General features: G+C 40.5%; 1 protein-coding gene across 3 annotated transcripts; it reads right to left on the bottom strand.

Moving 5' to 3' along the window:
• Positions 1-4937: 4937 nt before the first annotated feature.
• On the bottom strand, positions 4938-12511 carry sri (sorcin). 3 transcript variants are annotated; one of them, XM_028581625.1, is made up of 8 exons: positions 12118-12511; positions 11125-11172; positions 10052-10121; positions 9678-9721; positions 7319-7466; positions 7024-7137; positions 6586-6644; positions 4938-5447 (listed from the first exon to the last, which is right to left on the bottom strand). In XM_028581625.1, the coding sequence occupies exons 1-8, from the start codon at positions 12157-12159 to the stop codon at positions 5421-5423; spliced, it is 552 nt and encodes a 183-aa protein (XP_028437426.1). In that variant the 5' UTR covers positions 12160-12511; the 3' UTR covers positions 4938-5420. The 3 variants fall into 3 exon arrangements, with proteins under 3 accessions (XP_028437426.1, XP_028437427.1, XP_028437428.1); XM_028581626.1 differs by having other exon boundaries at positions 11125-11169; XM_028581627.1 differs by having other exon boundaries at positions 11125-11166.
• Positions 12512-19656: the final 7145 nt, after the last annotated feature.

Genomic DNA, 19656 nt, shown 5'->3' with positions numbered 1-19656 from the left:
CGAGATCTCGTCACACCCTTAGTTACAAGTATTTTTTTTCCGTGACATTGTATGATTTACAATTACTCTTGAACTTATCATCTTGGTGCCAGTGTTCTGACGGAAGTTAGAGTAACTGGAAGGTGAAAGGTTATATGACGCCACTGACGGGCGACTAAAGGAAACGTGCCGTGTCTGAAAATAAAATAACAGATTTCTCTGGGTTTGACATTTGGTGGAAACATTTGGGATAGTGTAAGAACACAACTCATAAAAATATATAACATAGGTATGGTCGTTTTTAGACATTTTAAAGCAGAAATGTTACATATTGTACATTTAAATAAAACCGCTGAAAAAAGCACCAACAATGTTGAAAAAAAACATCAAAAGCGCAGGAAAAAAAAACTGCTGAAAATGCGCCAAAAACACTGAAAACAAAAACAAAAAGACTTCGGAAAAAACAAATAAAACGAAAAAAGGTTGAGGAACAATTATGGTGATAGAAGAAACCAACATTGCCTGTTGGTAGGGGACGAGATGTGAACAGTGTGTTTGGTCACATACATCAGTAGCAGCAGTGAGAGCTTGGCTGGATGGTTAGTAGGTGCTTATTTGTAGCTATTTGTTAATGGAAATGGAACAATAATAATATGATAGCAACTTACCTCCCCAGTACTCTCTGTTAGTGTTATCCCCAGCTGAAGGATCAAAGCAACCGAGATTAGGTTTTTCATTTTTCCAGCAGTGGAGAACTGGGACGGTGAAAAGAGGAGAACATGTAACAATTAACCATGCTGGACGTGATTAACACACACACGCACACGCACACACACTCACACACACACACACACACACACACACACACACACACACACACACACACACACACACGCAGGATGACACACACACACACACACACACACACACACACACACACACACACACACAGGTACACAGGAGAACATGTAACAATTAAGCTTGCCGGATTTTATTTACACACAAAGGAAAGTTGGACAGTGGACTTACCACTGATGTGTTTAGATGATAATAATCGTAGTAGAAATAGCCACTTAGCACCCTGAAAGAACACACATTACATTTCATTTCTTTTATCCAAAGCGATTTCCAATTAACATTCACACACATTTATGGAACAGCAGCAATTCAGGGTTCAGTATCTTGCCCAAGGAATGAATAAAATGATAAATAATGTAGTGTATATTAACTTGAACTGAAGAATTTTGAGATGTTTTGTATTTTCCCTCCAGTTGAAGGACCAAATGAACCATTCTCACAACCCACACTAACACAGGTAGACATGCAAACTCCACACAGACAGGAGTCAACTTGTTGTAAAATAACTTCCCCTCTGGGTCTCCTACCTGTGTTTTGGTCCACTGTCTGTTTAGGACCTGCCTACCTCGCTCCTCTGGATTATTCTGCCTGATTATTCTGGACCCGGACTGCCTTCTCATAACTGTAAGCCTGTTCATTTAAACATTGATTTAGTAAAGCCTTTGTTGTTTTTAGGCATGCACCGAATCCAGGATTCTGCTTCAGATTTGGCCGAATATTGGGCTTTTTGACGGGGTTGGGTTTCTGCGGAACCTTAGAATTTTTTCAACCGAATCGAACACTACACTTGCACTAAGCGCGCTACGCTGGTCACCGTAATGACGGCACCGTTGATTACGGGAAGGTGTTTACGTAGGTGGAGCGTTCAATGCAGTAGGCTGGGAGGAAATGGACATGGAACTGGTGATTAGAACAAGTTGTTGTTTGGCAGCACTTTCAGTCAAAAGAAGGCCATTCAAGTCCAGCTACATGTTCAGTCTGTTCAATGCTGATTGGTCTGGTGGTGGCGAGGACCCTAAACTATGCAAAACTGATACAACATTTGGTCTGAAACATCTGAAAGAATACGAGTTGTGCACAAAGGAATCTCCAGACAGCAGCCAGAATGCAGCAACTTCAGGTACGGCAAAGGAAGGAGAGTCACAGCTAAAAACTGGTGTTAACCAGACGGTGCCTCTCCCGGGCTGTCAGCTGTTCTCTCGGCAAATGAGTCTCCTACATCGGGAGCGGAGTGACCGAATGGCCGGCTGCTGCTCATTAGCTCATTAGGACTGAGGATGGGATTGAGATTCGGTATTCGGTTTCGGATTCGGCAGAATCTTAACCAGTGGATTCGGTATTCGGCCGAACCCCAAAAATCTGGATTTGGTGCATCCCTAGTTCTTTTAACGTTTAACTGAACCCTATTATTACCACCCAGTAATTATTGAATTCGCTCAGCGGTCGATTTTCTGTTTTCACCTGCAGCTCGATCAATCACAACCAGCGACCTCACACATGAGACAACCCAACATTCTTTAAAGCAATTTTCTGTCATAAGGCAATTTTGACCAGCAACCTGAGGTTAGAATTCACAGCAAGCAAATAACTTCCAGTCTTTGATCTTACATGTCATACAATAGTATTCTTTAAATGATAGTCATTGGAGAAATCTTTGTAGAATGAATAGTTGCAGAGGTCTTACCTTCTTCAGTGAGACGGTGAAAGCCTGTTGAAGGAGAGGAAGTCATCTCCTTATATACACTAACAACAACCCAACAGATAATATAACAACTTCATCCCGCCCATTGCGGTCATGGCTGTTCTCCTCACTCACTTTAATACTTCAACTTTCAACAGGAGCATATCAGTTATGGAAAATGTTTACGTGTGTTCGACTTAGCCCACTGTTTCTGTTGAAGGAATGCTTTGTTTCACACTCACATTTCTTTCTTTTTAAGGATTATTTTTGGCCTTTATTTTTACAGGACAGCTGAAGACATGAAAGGAGAGAGAGAGGGGGGAATGACACGCAGCAAAGGGCTGCAGGTCGGAGTTGAACTCGCAGCTGCTACATCGAGGAGTGAACCTCTATACATGTGCGCCTGCTCTACCAACTGAGCTAACCCGGCTACACGCACTCACACATTTCTACATTGATATTTGTTTGTTAGGGGTTTGTTTAAGGGTGAAAACAGTTATAGAGGTCAATGACAACAGCCCCCTGTACTGTGTGCTACACTGACATTTCAAATAAATGATCCCAGCATTAATATAACTGTCACACAGCTCTTTACTGTGTTGGACCAAAAATGCTGCATTGTTTTCAAATACTGAATTCTACTTGTCTGTTTACATTCTGGAAAGCATTTTAAAGAAAACCTCATAAGCATGCAGACAAAGGAGGGGAAGCGCTGCTGGGTCTTTCTTGTATTGTATTCACCTACAGGTGTTTTTTGGTGTCTTGTCTGGTGCACTGTGTGTATTTCATTCTGTGAAGGCCTGAGCCCTTCACAGGATTAAAAAACAAATTGAGCCTTTTGAGAAAACAACAAAGTCTCTTTAGTGGTATATACAGTATACATCATTTTTAATTTGTTTTGCCAGTTAAGTTTTGAGGGGAACGTTCCTGGATTATGTGTCATGCAGTCTTGTATAAAGTACTTGAAGGCATTTTCTGGGAAGTATCTTCCCAGAAAATGACTTTGGTCAAAGTTAAAGTCAGCTATTAGAATATAACTTGAGTAAAAGTCTTAAAGTATCTGATATTTACTGTACTTCAGTATCAAAAGTAACTTTCCGATATAAAATGTATTAATTGTTAGAAGTACAAGTAAATATAACTTTATGAAGTTGTTTTGCTGCTTCCACATAGTAAAGCATAATATCCAGGGTTTCCACAACTTCTTAAACATCAAATTCAAAGTTTTTTTTCCCCCAGGACTTTCCAGGCACAATTCTCTCAAGTTAAAGGACCCGACACTGCACATTTTGAGAGAAAAACAGAAACAGAATTTTCATTTTTTGGAAGGAAGAATCCAAGACTCCAGTAAAACATTTTTGCAAATACAGCCACGGGTGTGTAACGTTATCTTTATCACCACCCATCCACCACTGTCGTCGGGGTATTACAGGCATTACGTTAAAAACAGGAATGGAATGTGCATTAACTTGCAATAGGAAGAAAAATAAACTTGCAATCTAGGAGCAATGATGCATTTTTTGCAGTCTAACAAATTTCTTCTGATGAAACATGGACGCAAGTTCAGAGCGGAGAAGATGAAAATGCAATTTCAGATTTAGTTTAGTGTTTTAGCCACCTGCACACTGGGTTGATGGGATGTTTAAGTCACAAGCATGTTGCTCAAAGCAAAACTTTTCAAGTAAAGACACTGAAATATATTATAATGCACACACACACACACACACAGAGAGAGACAAACATATGTAATGTGTCACAAATAAAAACAACCAAATTGCAACTTTAAAACAAACACACAGGTTTGATCCTTATTCTGTCCCTTACACAAAGTAAACACACACATAAAGTAGAAGAAACAGGTATTATGTTGAAGGTGTGTGAGACTGCTGCCAGGAAATCCCAGCTTTAATCCCCATAACTTAAATTCAGTGTTGGCCTTCGGGAGGATCTTTCTATCGCCTTCGAAGGACACTACACAACTTTATGGTTCACTCCGATCAAAAGTGTAACTGTCAGAGGTAGAGAGTTTTTGACCTCCGTTTTAAATGCCTTCGATATGCAAAGGTAGGTGACAATTGAAAAGACAAACGCAGGGTTCTTTTAAGAGGACTGTTAAAAGATAAAAGGTGACTTTGTGTTAACTCATTTTAATAAATGCCCAACAGTCAAATCAAGAGATCACTTGACACAACATTCAGATAAAGTTCAGTGAAACTTCTAAACTTTTAGTATTCAAATGGGAACAGCAGTGTACTGAGCAGTCACTGGTGACACACACACAAAATGATCTTTAAAAAAAGAATTTCCATTTATATTTAGAAACCATTTCTAAATATAAAGTTTGATTCTGAAGGCTCTGTAGTTAAGACATTATATGCATTTTCATTCATAATTCATAACTGCTGATTGCTGGCGTAAATAGCTTTTGCAACATGTCCTTTTAATAGACTCTGGCCAAAAATAAGATGTGATGTGTGAAGTTTGTATTTAGCACAACAGGAATGAAAGCAATAGACAATGAAAGTCTACAAAGAGTTCAACAATACAAAACCAACAAACACGCTACAAGACAGCTATTCTCAAAGGGAGTCAATATGTGCCAATCATCACTTTGTGACATTACATATTTATTCATTTTAAAACATGTTTACACTCATACGCTATGGGCTAACATGGGCACATAGTGGTTCATTGGTGCAGCCTGAGGTTACTATATTCTTATTAGTTTGTTGTATTATGTATTAGTATGCAAAACGTTCAATGTAAAATGGAATGTGAAAGCGACATTGTAAGTGTTCTTGTACAACGATGATTACAAATAAAAAATAAACAGTGAAAGTACATGGTGTTAATATTAGATATTAAAAGGCTGGTGTGTCTCCTCTGTGTGGTGTCTTCATCTTCATATGGCCATGGTGACCTGGATAAACTAGAGAGAGAAAGAGAAAGAGAGAGAGAGAGAGAGAGAGAGAGAGAGATCCAGTGTTATTATAAATGTTGGTGATTCTGCTGCTCAACAGTGTCCAGACAAAAATAGTTATTGCAAGTTTAAGAGATAAATCAAAAGAGACCAACAGAGTTAAAGGCAGGGTTTCTGTTTTTATTCCTTGTATGTTAAGTGAGTGTTGTACTTTGAGAGCAAAGATTAACCGGAGTGTATTCCTTGTTTGTTTACGCAAACCTGGCCAATAAAGCTGAGTCTGGTTGTTCTGCTCAATTAACCATCACCATCATCATACACTGGGGCCTCCACACCTGCTAGCAGATTAGCATTAGCTCGGTGTTTCGTGGTCGAGAGACAAGACAGTTTCCACATCTCAGTTATGTCACTGCAAAATCCAGCTCTTGGTTTCTATTGGCCGTCAGGCTGGGGTGGACCCTCAGACTTCAGTTTGTTGTGAGGTTTCCCCACCAAGTTGGGTTAGTGTTACGTCCGCGTCTTGAATGTTAACAAATATACTGTTAACTGAGTGCCCAAGACGTAGTCAGCCCTATGTTCCCACAGCCAAATGGTCCCACAGCCCTTTGTTCCCACATTTCTAAGAATATTTTTTTTCACTGAAAATTAGGCCCTATGCTCCCACAGCCCTATGCTCCCACATTTCTAGGACATTTTCAAAATTAGGTATTGTGTTCCTACATTTCCCTTCGATTTAAGGGTTAGGGTTAGTTTGTTTATTTAAAAGGACAATGTGCACTTACATTAAATGTTTGCAATAAACAAAGAGATGGGCGCACCACATTTAGCTAAAAGCTACATTCCATCTGTAGTCCATTGCTACTGGATAATAGTTTGGGTGTAATTGGCTACCATTTAGGAGAAAGGGGGATAAAATCTGAAACAAATGTGGGAACATAGGGCCTAATTTTGAAAAAAAATTTAAAAAATGTGGGACCATAGGGCTGTGGGAACACAGACACGCTCCCCCGAAGACGATTGTTCTGCTCAATTAACCATCACCCATCATACACTGGGGCGTCCACACCTGGTAGCAAATTCACGCTAGTGTGAGAGTTTTGTGGTCGAGAGTAAGACAAGGCAGTTTTTAAAAGTTATGGAAACTCACATCATCATACTGAAATGAGGCATTGCCATTTCGGGTTGTGTCTCTTCTTTGGAACTGATCTGAAAAACACATTAAAACAGCCGACTTAGTAAAAAAAAAGTAGTTTTTCTTTCTGACTGAGCATTTGTTCATTAACACAACACCCACAATTGTAAAAGGCTCTCCTCATCTCTTGTTTGGCAACATCTTAAAACACAACAGATGTTTAATTCAGAAGTAGAAAAAAGATCAGAAACATAAAGCTACAGGTGATCCACCAGGGAAAGTTAAACTGCTCAAACAAGCTGATAAATCTACTAAATAAAGCTCTCAATAAGCTGCCAGTGTTAGTTCAGTGTCTGTCCCCCCCCCCGTGACTTTATGAGGCAAATGGTGCTGTTTGGTATTTTATTTAAATGCTAACTTTCTCTGATTTCATGCGTTCCTCGGCCCACTCACCGGTCAGCGCACGGAGTTTTACGCAACAGCTCACAAAGTCATCAAAGGTGATTCTGCCAAGTGAACTGAAGCGCTTCATGATGATGTTCATGGTCTGAGGGCTCAGATTATAACCTGCAAAGAAATACATCAAGTAAATGACATTAACTGTAAAAAAGCTTAACCAAGGAATTTCCGTAAATAATATTTAATAATAATTCATGATAGATTTAAGAGATTGAGGACAAAAAATAAAATAAATTAATATATAAAACTACAAGATGTCTAACAGGTTGTTTTGTTAGTTTGCCCGTACCCATGGAGGCGACAGCATGCTGCAGCTCTTGGCCCTCCACCGTCCCACTGCGGTCCCGGTCATAGGATGCAAAGGTCATCTTCCAGCCATTCAGAACCTGCCACAGATCCTTGAACTCAGCAAAGCCCAAGCTGTTGGACATGTCCCTCTGACAAACCAATAAGTCAAGGATCCATCACAAACATTTCCAGTTGTCAGAACAATTGTCTCCATACTCACTAATAATCCTCATAAGAGATGGGAAGCTTACCAAGAGAATAAATTATGTGATAAGACACTATTACGTACTAATATTATTTAGTGTTCACTACTACTACTACAACAATTCGATACTATGCTATTTTTGCAGGTAGTTTTAAAGAAATTATACAAGAAATGCACCAAATGATAACGACGAATATCAAAATAAGACTTGGGAAGCTTTAGTCAGTTTAACAAGGAGAAGTTGCTTCATTTCCATTGTTCACTGTAGGGCTCCAACAACGAATCGATAAAATTCGATTACTAAAAAAGTTGGCAATTCGTTGTGTCGCGCAACTATTACGCAACCTAGTCGCGGAGATAAGCAAAAAAATTAGATGAGCGCAGAGAGGAGCAGCGCGGCGCGAAAGAAAAGAAAAAAAGAGCAGAGAGGGGGGGTAGAGGAAATACGGAGAGAGACCGGAGAGACCCGTAACGTTGTTCTGAAACACTCGGCGGAGGCAGAGAAATCAGTACGTTACAGATCCACTATTGCGACACGACTGTTGCATGGTGTCGCGATGTCATATAGCCATGGTTGATGCTCCACGCCCCTAACCAGCAGCTGATTGGACGAACGCGTTACGTGGGTGTGTCTACTCAAGAATTTCAACAGTGTCACGGCGGCTCGTTGAGAATACAATCTCGTATTTTACAAAAATAGTTCACCGAAATGTGTTTCTGAAAACATTTTAAGCGAGAAATAGGCCACGCAGTTGCTGAATATGTCTTCATTTCAGATCAACAAAGGTCAGTTTTGAAAGATTTTCGTCTACTTCTACTGGATAGTCTCGTCGCGTTCAACGCGATTCATTTGCATAAAGCTGGGCATCGGCCAGCGTCTTGACGCGCAGCATTTTTTCAAATGTAGCTCCGCCTTCCCGGAATGCTTTGCAGGAGCGTTGAAGTCGCTTGACGTCACCCATAGGAATAGAGCGGGGCGCGATGCAACAGAAGCGTCGCACGGACAAGTGGATCTGTACAGTAATAAAGCAGGGGTGGTATAGTTTGCAAGACTAAAGACACGGTTTTATTCACTCGCCTTTTTTGACCCATTAATTTTTCAATGTGTTGTCATGTATATATGATGTGCTTTGTCCCATATCAGTTAGTTATTGTTGACAAATATATTAGTGTGTGGTGTATAAATGAACTTAACTTGCACTTAATACAATGATGGTAATAATTTAATGAATAAGTGTGTGTGTGTCTGTCTGTCTGTCTGTCTGTCTTGTCTGTATCTGCTATTTGGGTTACTTACCTTTACACAGCTATTAACTAAAACAACAAGTATGTATGTATTGAGTTGATGTAAATTAATGCTTTTTTGTTTTTTTTATCCGATTCATCGATTAATCGAAAAAATAATCGACAGATTAATCGATTATTAAAATAATAGTTAGTTGCAGCCATAGTGCACTGCATTATAGGATAATAGTGACAGCAAATTCATTATGCATACTGACATCTTTGAAAGTACTTAATTTTGTCACTTCTAGTGTGAACTGTATTATCAAAACCCAACCAAAATTTAAAAAACAGGTGGCAAAACATTAAGTATTGTGTATTTTGGTGTGGGTCTGTGTTTCCTGGTTTAGTGCAAATGAAGGGAAACAGAAACAATGTGCTACCACCTCGCAACAGTTGGTTTTTGCCCTTTGCGGTTTCAACCTATGCATGAAAGCACGTTTTTTTCCCAGTTTGCTGCAAATACTCAACACTTCTCTTCTCTCTGGCTATTTCCTACAGGCCATGAAAACTGCAGTTATTAAGCTACTCTTAAAAAAGAACAATCCAAACATGTCACTACTAAAAACAAACTTAAAATCTGAGTAAACATGTGGAGACATGTGGAGTTCCCCAAGGCTCCATTCTGGATCCTCTTCTGTTCCACATATTCATGCTCCCATTAGCTCTCAGATTATTGAAAACAACCTAATGTCTCACCATAACTATGCAGTCTACACACAGATTTATATAACGATGTCACCAGGTGACTCTGGTCCAATACAAGCACTGAGTCAATGCCTTCAACAAATCAATGATTGGATGTGCCAAAATGTTCTATAGTAAAACAAAGAAAGAAAACAATTGTTCTGTGCTGACTGGTGAAGGATACATCCAGCATGCTGATCATCAGTCTGCAGGTCTCCAGGCTGAAGGCTGGAGGAAGTAAGCACATAGGCTAAGACCACATTCATATGGAAAAATCCACAAAATCCACCACTACAATAAGTTGTGTCATTAAATAAGATAAGAGTCTTCATTTGCAGGAAGTGAACAACAAAAACAGACATTTTAATTGGGTTGTTACCTAAGCAGACACAAAGAAGTGACTTCATGTTTAGAAAAAAGTGGCATCATGCACCATCTGATGTATCAATGCCTGGTGGGCCACTGTATACAATAGCATTAGGTTCAAATGTGTCTCAGATTTAACAGAGCATTTCTGTTTTGAGTGTATATTTATTAGAAACAGTCTGGTGTCCTTACGTTTGTATGAGCCAGAGATGCCGGAGTGTGTGAGGCAGCTCTGCAGCTCGTCTGCTGAGATCTGTCCATCCTGTCAGAGTTTAATTCAATTCAATTTCAATTCAATTTTATTTATAGTATCAAATCATAACAAGAGTTATCTAGAGACACTTTACAGATAGAGTAGGTCTAGACCACACTCTATAAATTCAAAAACCCCAACAATTACAGTAATTCCCTCAAGAGCAAGCATTAGCAGTGGCTATTTAAGAAAACAGAAGGATGGGAAAGACACAATGCCAACGTACAGTTCGATAACAATCAGCAAATTACACAAAGTTTAGAGAAACATCAACAGTATTAAAAGGAACACGGCGACTTATTGGGAATTTAGCTTATTCACCATAACCCCCAGAGTTAGACAAGTCGATACATACCCTTCTCATCTCCGTGCGTGCTGTAATAGTGTCTGACGGCTCCAGCGGCATCAGGCCAGCACAGAACATGCAGGTGAATGGTTCCAGTAATCCTACTGCTCCGAATAAGTGACAAAATAACGCCAACATGTTCCTATTTACATGTTGTGATTTATAGAGTCACAGAGTGTACAAAAAACAACGTAACATGAGACACAGCCGTCTTCTAACTGTAAACAAACCGGGAACTATATTCTCAGGTGGAAGAATATAGTACTTGGGCGGAGTGATATGCTCGCAGCAAGCCTGTCTGAGAATATAGTTCCCGGTTTGTTTACTGTTAGAAGACGGCTGTGTCTCATCTTACGTGGTTTTTTGTACACGCTGTGACTCTACAAATCACAACATGTAAATAGGAACATGTTGGCGTTATTTTGTCACTTTTGTCACAATTTGGAGCAGTAGGCTAGTTGGAACCAGTTACCTGCAGGATCTGTGCTAGGCTAAGCTAATGCTGGAACCGTCAGACAGCATTACAGCACGCACGGAGATGAGAATGGTATGTATCGACTTGTCTTACTCTGGGGGTTACGGTAAATAAGCTAAATTCCCAATAAGTCGGCGTGTTCCTTTAATCATATTAAATGTATATTGGCTGGTATTGTCGGGGTGTGTTACCTGTCCAGCAACAGCTGAAAAATATCCGTAGAGTGGATCCTGCTGCTGCTGGAAGAGAGAGAAACAAGAAAGTTGTTGTTTGTGCAGCATTTAAGTTATTTACCTTATCTAAAATAAACCTCATAAATGTCTGATTAGCAGGACAAAAATCCTCTTCACTCAAATATAATCAATACCAGCTGCCTGCATGCTTTGCATAGTCCACCAGCGCTGACTCAGAGTGTGTGTTGACCCCTGAAAAGTTATCAGGTTATCTATTGTGTGTGTGTGTGTGTGTGTGTGTGTGTGTGTGTGTGTGTGTGTGCTCCCCTAGGGCTTGTAAAGAAGAAACCCCACCCTTATTTGCCCTAAACCTATTGTAAATCCATCATAAAACTGATACAAGAGCTAAAAAAGTTTGTAAAAGATTCTAGACAAACGGTCAAAGTTTAACAAAATAAATCAAGTAGGCCTGAAATTTGCTAGAAAAAAAAAAAGCCTTTTACTTTTTTACTTGTAGTGGAGTATTTTCACAATGTGGTAACTTCTTCCACCAATGGGTAACATCTTGAAAAGCTTAACATTACAATGTGTCTGGAATCAATTAAAGAACATGTAGCCCAATAACTTGTCCTAATGGTTAGCTGATAGCTCGCAAGCTATCCACATCAAGCTTAATGACAAATATCAGGTAAAAATCTAAACAGATAATACACCTATTCGACTTCCGCATTACTTGGACAGGTCCCTGTCCCACGTCCCACCGGGACGCGAATTTGCGATCTCTAGGATGGCGAAGGAATGTTCCGCCCTACTCCAACCAAATCTGATTCCTCGTGTCTGAATGTAACCAATCCAACCAACGAAGGCAACGAGTACTAGCCAATCAGATGCGTAGTAAGGCGGGACATACCTTCGCCATCCTAGGAAAACACAAATTCGCCGTCGGGACGGTGCTCGGTGGACATACTCAGCTTTATTCACATATTTCATTACATTTAAAATATTCCTTACCGCGACACCACCAGGGGCAGCACCGTATCCTGGAAAGGCCATTATTCAATCTATTATAAAAAACAATAAAATAAGGAATTCAAGTCGAAATGTAGGCTACACCGCGCGAACACTTCAGAGGCGTGTCTGTCTGCATGCAGTTACTGGAACAAGAAGGGAAAAAAACGGCGGAAATGAGATTATAAAGTCTTGTAAATGATCCTGAAGCACCGAGGCGGGTCTTAATGAAGGTATATCCCGGAATGACCCGACCAGACTCCGGCAGAAAAGAGGCAGAAAAATGTGAAATCTTCGGGATGTTTGTTGTTAAACGGCCTGTTTCCTCAGCGCTGCAGTGAGTGACCACATGACCTTTAATTGACCAATCGGATCAAAGCGCTGGCCACAACAGCAACAGGAAAAACGTAATGAAATCTGATCACCCATGCATTATGACATGCACACACAAAATACACTCAGCTGCTGGAATCGGAGAAGTTTTTTTTTGACTCAAAACGATTAATCGATTATCAAGTTAGTTAGTGATCAGTTTAATATTTGACAACTAATTGATTTCTCTTTGCAGTTCTACCTGTAAGTATAATCATGAAAATGTAAAAGTATAAAAATGTCCCCTGTGACTGTTACACTATTATTTTATCATTAGGTTAATATTACTAATGCATTATTGTAAGAGCAGGATTTAACTGTTGGAGTTGGTTGAGATGGAGCTCATTTTGAATGATTATTTTCATTATGGATTCTGCTGAGTATTTTCTCAATTAATCGATTCGTTATGCTTGATTAGTTTGTGACGTAGTTAAACAAAAGTGAGAAATGGCGTCACAAAGTTAGAGCCCAAAGTGACACCTTTACAATGTCTGTTGTTTTGTCCAACCAACAGTCCAGACCTCAACATTATAAAAAAAAAAAAAAAATATATATATATATATATATATATATATATATATATATATATATATATATATATAACAATTAATCAACCTTTTAACATACAGTAGGCTGGTGCCATAGACACACAACTACAGTATAAAACCAGGGTAAAAACTTCCCTTTGAGTGTGATCGTTGGTTTGGAAGTAAAGAACTCTCTTGATCAGCAGAGACAATGAGGCCCTGTACAGAGAGGAGGTGACAACTGGTGCACTCCCAACAACCTGTCCCTCGATGTGGACAAAACAAAAGAACTAATCATTGATTTCAGACGGCTTCCCGGCAAGCACAACCCGCTGTCCATAAATAACCCTTCCAGTTGAGATTGTTCGGAGCACAACGTTTCTGGGCGTTCACATCACAGACAACCTCACATGGACACCGAACACTGCATCACAAAGAAAGCCCAACAACGCCTCTACTTTCTGCGGAAGCCGCGCCAAGCACACCTCCCCTCCCCATCCTGACAACCTTCTACAGAGGGACTATTGAGAGTATTCTCAGCGGGGCCATCACAGCGTGGTTTGGTAACTGCACCGCTGCAGAACGAAAGGCCCTGCAGAGGATTGTGAGGATGGCTGAAAAGATCACTGGGGCCTCTCTTCCCACCCTCTCTGACATCTACAACACCCACTGTCTGCGCAAAGCCAAGCATTGTTAAAGGTCCCATGGCATGAAAATGTCACTTTATGAGTATTTTTTAACATTAATATGTGTTCCCCCAGCCTGCCTATGGCCCCCCAGTGGCTAGAAATGGCGGGGACCACTAAGGTCTATATAAAAGAGACTTCAGATACAGTATTAGGGGACCACTAAGGTCTATATAAAAGAGACTTCAGATACAGTATTAGGGGACCACTAAGGTCTATATAAAAGAGACTTCAGATACAGTATTAGGGGACCACTAAGGTCTATATAAAAGATACTTCAGATACAGTATTAGGGGACCACTAAGGCCTATATAAAAGAGACTTCAGATTAGGGCTGGGCGATAAAACGATAACGATATGTATCGCGATAGACACATAATCAATATCAATAGAAAATGCGGTCGATAAAACGTTCGATAACTTGTTTTTCTTCATCAGAAGAAACCAGAGGTTGTGAATCAAGTTTGGTTGCATGAACAAAGGCCCTCACTCTCTGGCAACCTAGCAACGTGGGGAGTGACACTCTAACAGCCAATCATGTAACAGTATCAAGTTTGGTTGCGCCACATCGCTGTCTCGTGTTCTTCAATAACAGAACCGGCGTGGAGTGGAAAGTGAGTGCCGCAGCGAGCGAGGAAATCGTTGATAAAACCATAGACAGTATAAAACAGGAAAAGTCAGTACGGCAGTTTTGGGGATTTTATAAGTCTGACCGTAGTCAGACCAATGTCATCAGACTGTCGTCCCCACCAACACTGGTACGACCACAAACTTGTTTTACCACTTTAGCCGCGCTCACACTTTCGAGCACAGCCGTATTCGCAATCAACGTTCAACAACATCTGCAGCTGCTACACGGCACAAGCAGCAGACCACCATGGAGTGGTACTCTGCATCAGCACCTTACTAAACACTACAAGCAGCAGACCACCATGGAGAGGTACTCTGCATCAGCACCTTACTAAACACTACAAGCAGCAGACCACCATGGAGAGGTACTCTGCATCAGCACCTTACTAAACACTACAAGCAGCAGACCACCATGGAGAGGTACTCTGCATCAGCACCTTACTAAACACTACAAGCAGCAGACCACCATGGAGAGGTACTCTGCATCAGCACCTTACTAAACACTACAAGCAGCAGACCACCATGGAGAGGTACTCTGCATCAGCGCCTTACTAAACACTACAAGCAGCAGACCACCATGGAGAGGTACTCTGCATCAGCACCTTACTAAACACTACAAGCAGCAGACCACCATGGAGAGGTACTCTGCATCAGCACCTTACTAAACACTACAAGCAGCAGACCACCATGGAGAGGTACTCTGCATCAGCACCTTACTAAACACTACAAGCAGCAGAGCACCATGGAGAGGTACTCTGCATGCATCAGCACCCACCATGGAGAGGTACTAAACACTACAAGCAGCAGACCACCATGGAGAGGTACTCTGCATCAGCACCTTACTAAACACTACAAGCAGCAGACCACCATGGAGAGGTACTCTGCATCAGCACCTTACTAAACACTACAAGCAGCAGACCACCATGGAGAGGTACTCTGCATCAGCAGCCTTACTAAACACTACAAGCAGCAGAGCACCATGGAGAGGTACTCTGCATCAGCACCTTACTAAACACTACAAGCAGCAGAGCACCATGGAGAGGTACTCTGCATCAGCGCCTTACTAAACACTACAAGCAGCAGAGCACCATGGAGAGGTACTCTGCATCAGCGCCTTACTAAACGCTACAAAGAAATAACGGAGGCAGACATGCTGAGCACTGTCCAGAAGCCAGGTTACCAACCTAGCACTAAACCTGCAGAAAATAGTTCCTTCTCAGGTTTCTTATATTTAGCTAACACTTTGCACTATTTTATGACACTTTATTAAGCATTTCTTACTTATCCTTTAATTTTGCACCTTAATGTTAAGAGATAATTGTTAAGTGTTCATTGTGATTTTAGACCTGTTTACATTTTAATTATTTGAGTGTTTTCCATGGTTGTGTTGACATTTCTGCTTTTATAACTGAGGGGATTATAATCAGAGCAGGGTTAAGTTTAAAATAAAAATGTTTAAATTTAATATATTTTTCTCCTGGTCCTTATTTTAAATAGGTCATAAAAAATATCAATAATTATCGATATCGACCGATATGAAAAACTTATATCGTGATACAGTTTTCAACCATATCGCCCAGCCCTACTTCAGATACAGTATTAGGGGACCACTAAGGCCTATATAAAAGAGACTTCAGATACAGTATTAGGGGACCACTAAGGTCTATATAAAAGAGACTTCAGATACAGTATTAGGGGACCACTAAGGTCTATATAAAAGAGACTTCAGATACAGTATTAGGGGACCACTAAGGTCTATATAAAAGAGACTTCAGATACAGTATTAGGGGACCACTAAGGTCTATATAAAAGCATCGAAAGAGCACCATGTCATGGGACCTTTAAGGACATAACACACCCGTCCCATGCACTCTTCTCCTTACTGCCACCAGGTAGAAGGTACCGCAGTATGACTGCCCACACCTCCAGAATGGGGAAGAGCTTCTTCCCTCAAGCAGTCAGACTGTTGAACAACTAAACATGATTCAAATTTTTCACACGGAACTGAAATGCATTCCTGCACCTTTATATTTTTTATTTTTTTAATGCAGCTAAAACTTTATATATCCTACCTCTGTTACAAGTCTACTTATGCCCTGTCTTTTGTTGTCTGTCCTGTCCCTTGTCTGTCTTAAATGCTCTACTTTAAGTAGTGATTGCACTTTATGTAAATGTGTGTGCACTAAATGTAGCCTGTCTCAAATGTCGTTTGTATATAATGTCGTTTCCATATATTTTTAAATGTGTAACACCACTTGATCCATGGTGAAACGTTGTTTCGTTTCACTATATACCGTGTATATGGTTGAAATAACAATAAAACCCACTTGACTTGTATCATTATGACTTTCCAAATATTACATTTCAGGGTGCAAGCTTTAATCAATCATATATAGACCCACACATCCTTCACTTAAGATGACGATAATGCAATTTGACCAAGATAAAAGTAAACTTTTGCTTCACTTTGATGGATTAAATTTGATTTTTGTACACTGTAGCTCAATAAATGTCAGTCTTTGAGGTGAGTACACCACATTCCTGAAAACACCAGCTTGCTCCGAAATATGTAACATGTAAAATATAGAGGTAGTCAGTGTTTAAATGCACTCAAAACACAGGCATGATCCTTTAATAGAAGGCATTACATCATTAGCTGAGACAATCTGCCCCATCAGCTCCTCTAAAGTGACTCACACAGTCACCCCTGCTGCGTCCAACTCCGGTCCAAAGAAAAACATCTGTGGCTCCCTCTTTGGTTTCAGAGGCAGAGCGGAGACGAAGAGGAGGGGAGGAAGACTCGAGTGATTTCACTTCCATGAGCGCTTGAAGATCGGGCTTCGGGATGAACAGGCTGAATCCTGACTGTTGGCTTTGGTCGCCCGCACCTCCTCCGTGTCTCCTTCCTCAACATTCAGGGAGCCTTGCTTCAGCCACGCTGGGCTACCGCGAGGAAGAGGAGGGAGAGGAAGAGGCAGTAGAGTACCCTGCTGTCTGCTGCTATAATAGAGGTAGGTTTAAGATAGGGTAAGAACATGTTTTATTGATCTAAGTTGAAGTTTATTACATTTATATAGCACTTTAAAAGCAAACAAGTTTGCACCAAAGTGCTCCACAAAGATGAACACATGTATACAAGCATAAAACACATATATAATATTAATAATAATAATAATAATAATCATAATCATAATAATAATAATGTATACTTTATTGATCCTGCAAAGGGAATTACAATGTTTTCACTCTGTTGTTGTAACACACATTATAAACAGGACTGAAATACACACACATGCTCAGTACCCATACAGGCGCCCCGAGCAGTTTGGGGTTCGGTGCCTTGCTCAAGAGCACATAGGCAGTGCCCAGGAGGTGAACTGGCACTTCTCCAGCTACCAGTCCACCACCTAATATACATAGATAAATGGAAAATAAATGGAAATACAACACTATTCATGTAGCGAAGCGACTTTGAGTTCGGGAAAAGCGCTATATAAATTCAATTTATTTTTAGAAACAAGTGGAGACACAAATTGAAACCAAATATCAGATCAGAAAATATATAGTAAATAATAATAGCAAGAAATCAGATATAACATCTTGTCAAGCCACTAATGGCATTAACTATGCTCTTAGATGAGCACTTTGAGTTTGATAAAGCGCTGTATAAATGAAATGAATTATTATTATTATAGATAAGATAAAATAGAACTTTATTTATCCCAAAAGACTATTTCGTGCCCAAAATGCACGATAAAAATAGAGTCAAAAGACATAACGTGATTAAAGTATCAATGTGTATAACACTTTTCAAACTTCTCAACCCATTAGATGAATTTAAGCTTTTAATTTGAGTCCTTTTTAGAGATGTTGTGTCTGATGCTGTTAGTATGTGCTTGTGTGTGACTGTCTGTGCGTTTCATAACTCATAACTTTCCTTTGCTTTTCTCGGGTCTATTTCAAAAGAGATTCGGATGTCAATAATTAAAGAATCAAAATTTAAAGAATTAAAGGTTATAAAAATGAACTTGTTGTCATGTCAGCTGCCCCCAACACATTACATCATACATCAAAAGATCACCTCGCTGAGCGTATGTTATTGTTTGTACAAAAACCTGTGTGTGTGTGTGTGTGTGTGTGTGTGTGTTTGTGTGTGTGTGTGTGTGTCTGTGCGTGTGAGTCTGTGTGTGAGTGTGTGCGCACAGGCGAGTGTGTGTGTGTGTGTGTGTGAGAGTGTATGTGTGTGTGTGTGTTTTGTGTGTGTGTGTGTTTGTGTGTGTGCGCAGACGTGAGTGTGTGTGTGTGTTTGTGTGTGTGTTTGTGTGTGTGTCTGTATTTGTGTGTGTGTGTGTGTGTGTGTGTGTGTGTGTGTGTGTGTGTGTGTGTGTGTGTGTGTGCGCACAGGCGAGTGTGTGTGTGTGTGTGTGTGTCTGTGTGTGTGTGTGTGTGTGTGTGTGTGTGTGTCTGTGTGTGTGTGTGTGTGTGTGTGTGTGTGTGTGTGTGTGTGTGTGTGTGTGTGTGTGTGTGTGTGTGTGTGTGTGTGTGTGTGTGTGTGTGTGTGTGTGTGTGTGTGTGTTTGTGTGTGTGTGTGTGTCTGTGTGTGTGTGTGTGTGTGTGTGTGTGTGTGTGTGTGTGTGTGTGTTTGTCTGTGTGTGTGTGTGTGTGTGTGTGTGTGTGTGTGTGTGTGTGTGTGTGTGTGTGTGTGTGTGTGTGTGTGTGTGTGTGTGTGTGTGTGTGTGTGTGTGTGTGTGTGTGTGTGTGTGTGTGTGTGTGTGTGTGTGTGTGTGTGTGTGTGTGTACCATTTTATGCTGATCACTGGGGACTTCATTCCTTGTCCAAACCCAGCAGGTTTTACCAGCAGATACAGGAAACAGAAGGATCAGACATATGATTCGGCCATGTCTTGCAACTCTAAGCCAAGCCCGTGCACTAACCATGCATGTTTGGGTTGTTCATGTGTCTTTAAAGTCTGAATAAAATGCATTTATATGCAATAATGATTATGTTTTTTTTATTGTATTTTTTTTAATACAATTCAGGTTAACCTGAACACCAGAGGCCCGTTCCAGAAAGCAGGTTTAGTGAAAACTCAGAGTTTGTTAGGAAACTGAGATGAGGGAAACTTTGAGTTTTCCGTTCCAGAAAGAGAGGTAACTTAACCTCGGAGTCAGTTACTATGGTAACTGAGCCTGTGAACCTAACCTGGTCGAGAGCAGGTTTTCTTCAAGAAACCTCGAGTTTCTCTCAATCTCCTCCCTCTGAGAGTCGTTTGTTAAAATGGACAAACGACCACCAACGTGTAAAGGAGGTGCAGAGAAATTACGGG

Source organism: Perca flavescens, chromosome 6 (assembly GCF_004354835.1).
Source record: "Perca flavescens isolate YP-PL-M2 chromosome 6, PFLA_1.0, whole genome shotgun sequence".
In the NCBI taxonomy this organism is placed as follows: Eukaryota; Metazoa; Chordata; class Actinopteri; order Perciformes; family Percidae; genus Perca; species Perca flavescens.
This window is presented reverse-complemented; position numbering and strand designations above follow the sequence as displayed.

Bases quoted from the DNA above. Each gene is read 5' to 3' on its own strand.
- sri (XM_028581625.1), bottom strand. From the start codon at position 12,159: ATGGCCTTTCCAGGATACGGTGCTGCCCCTGGTGGTGTCGCG. The intron at 7,467-9,677 runs GTATCCTTCACC...TTGGTTTGTCAG, and splicing joins TGATGATCAGCATGCTGGAT to AGGGACATGTCCAACAGCTT. The intron at 6,645-7,023 runs GTGAGTGGGCCG...TGTGTTTTTCAG, and splicing joins AAAACTCCGTGCGCTGACCG to ATCAGTTCCAAAGAAGAGAC.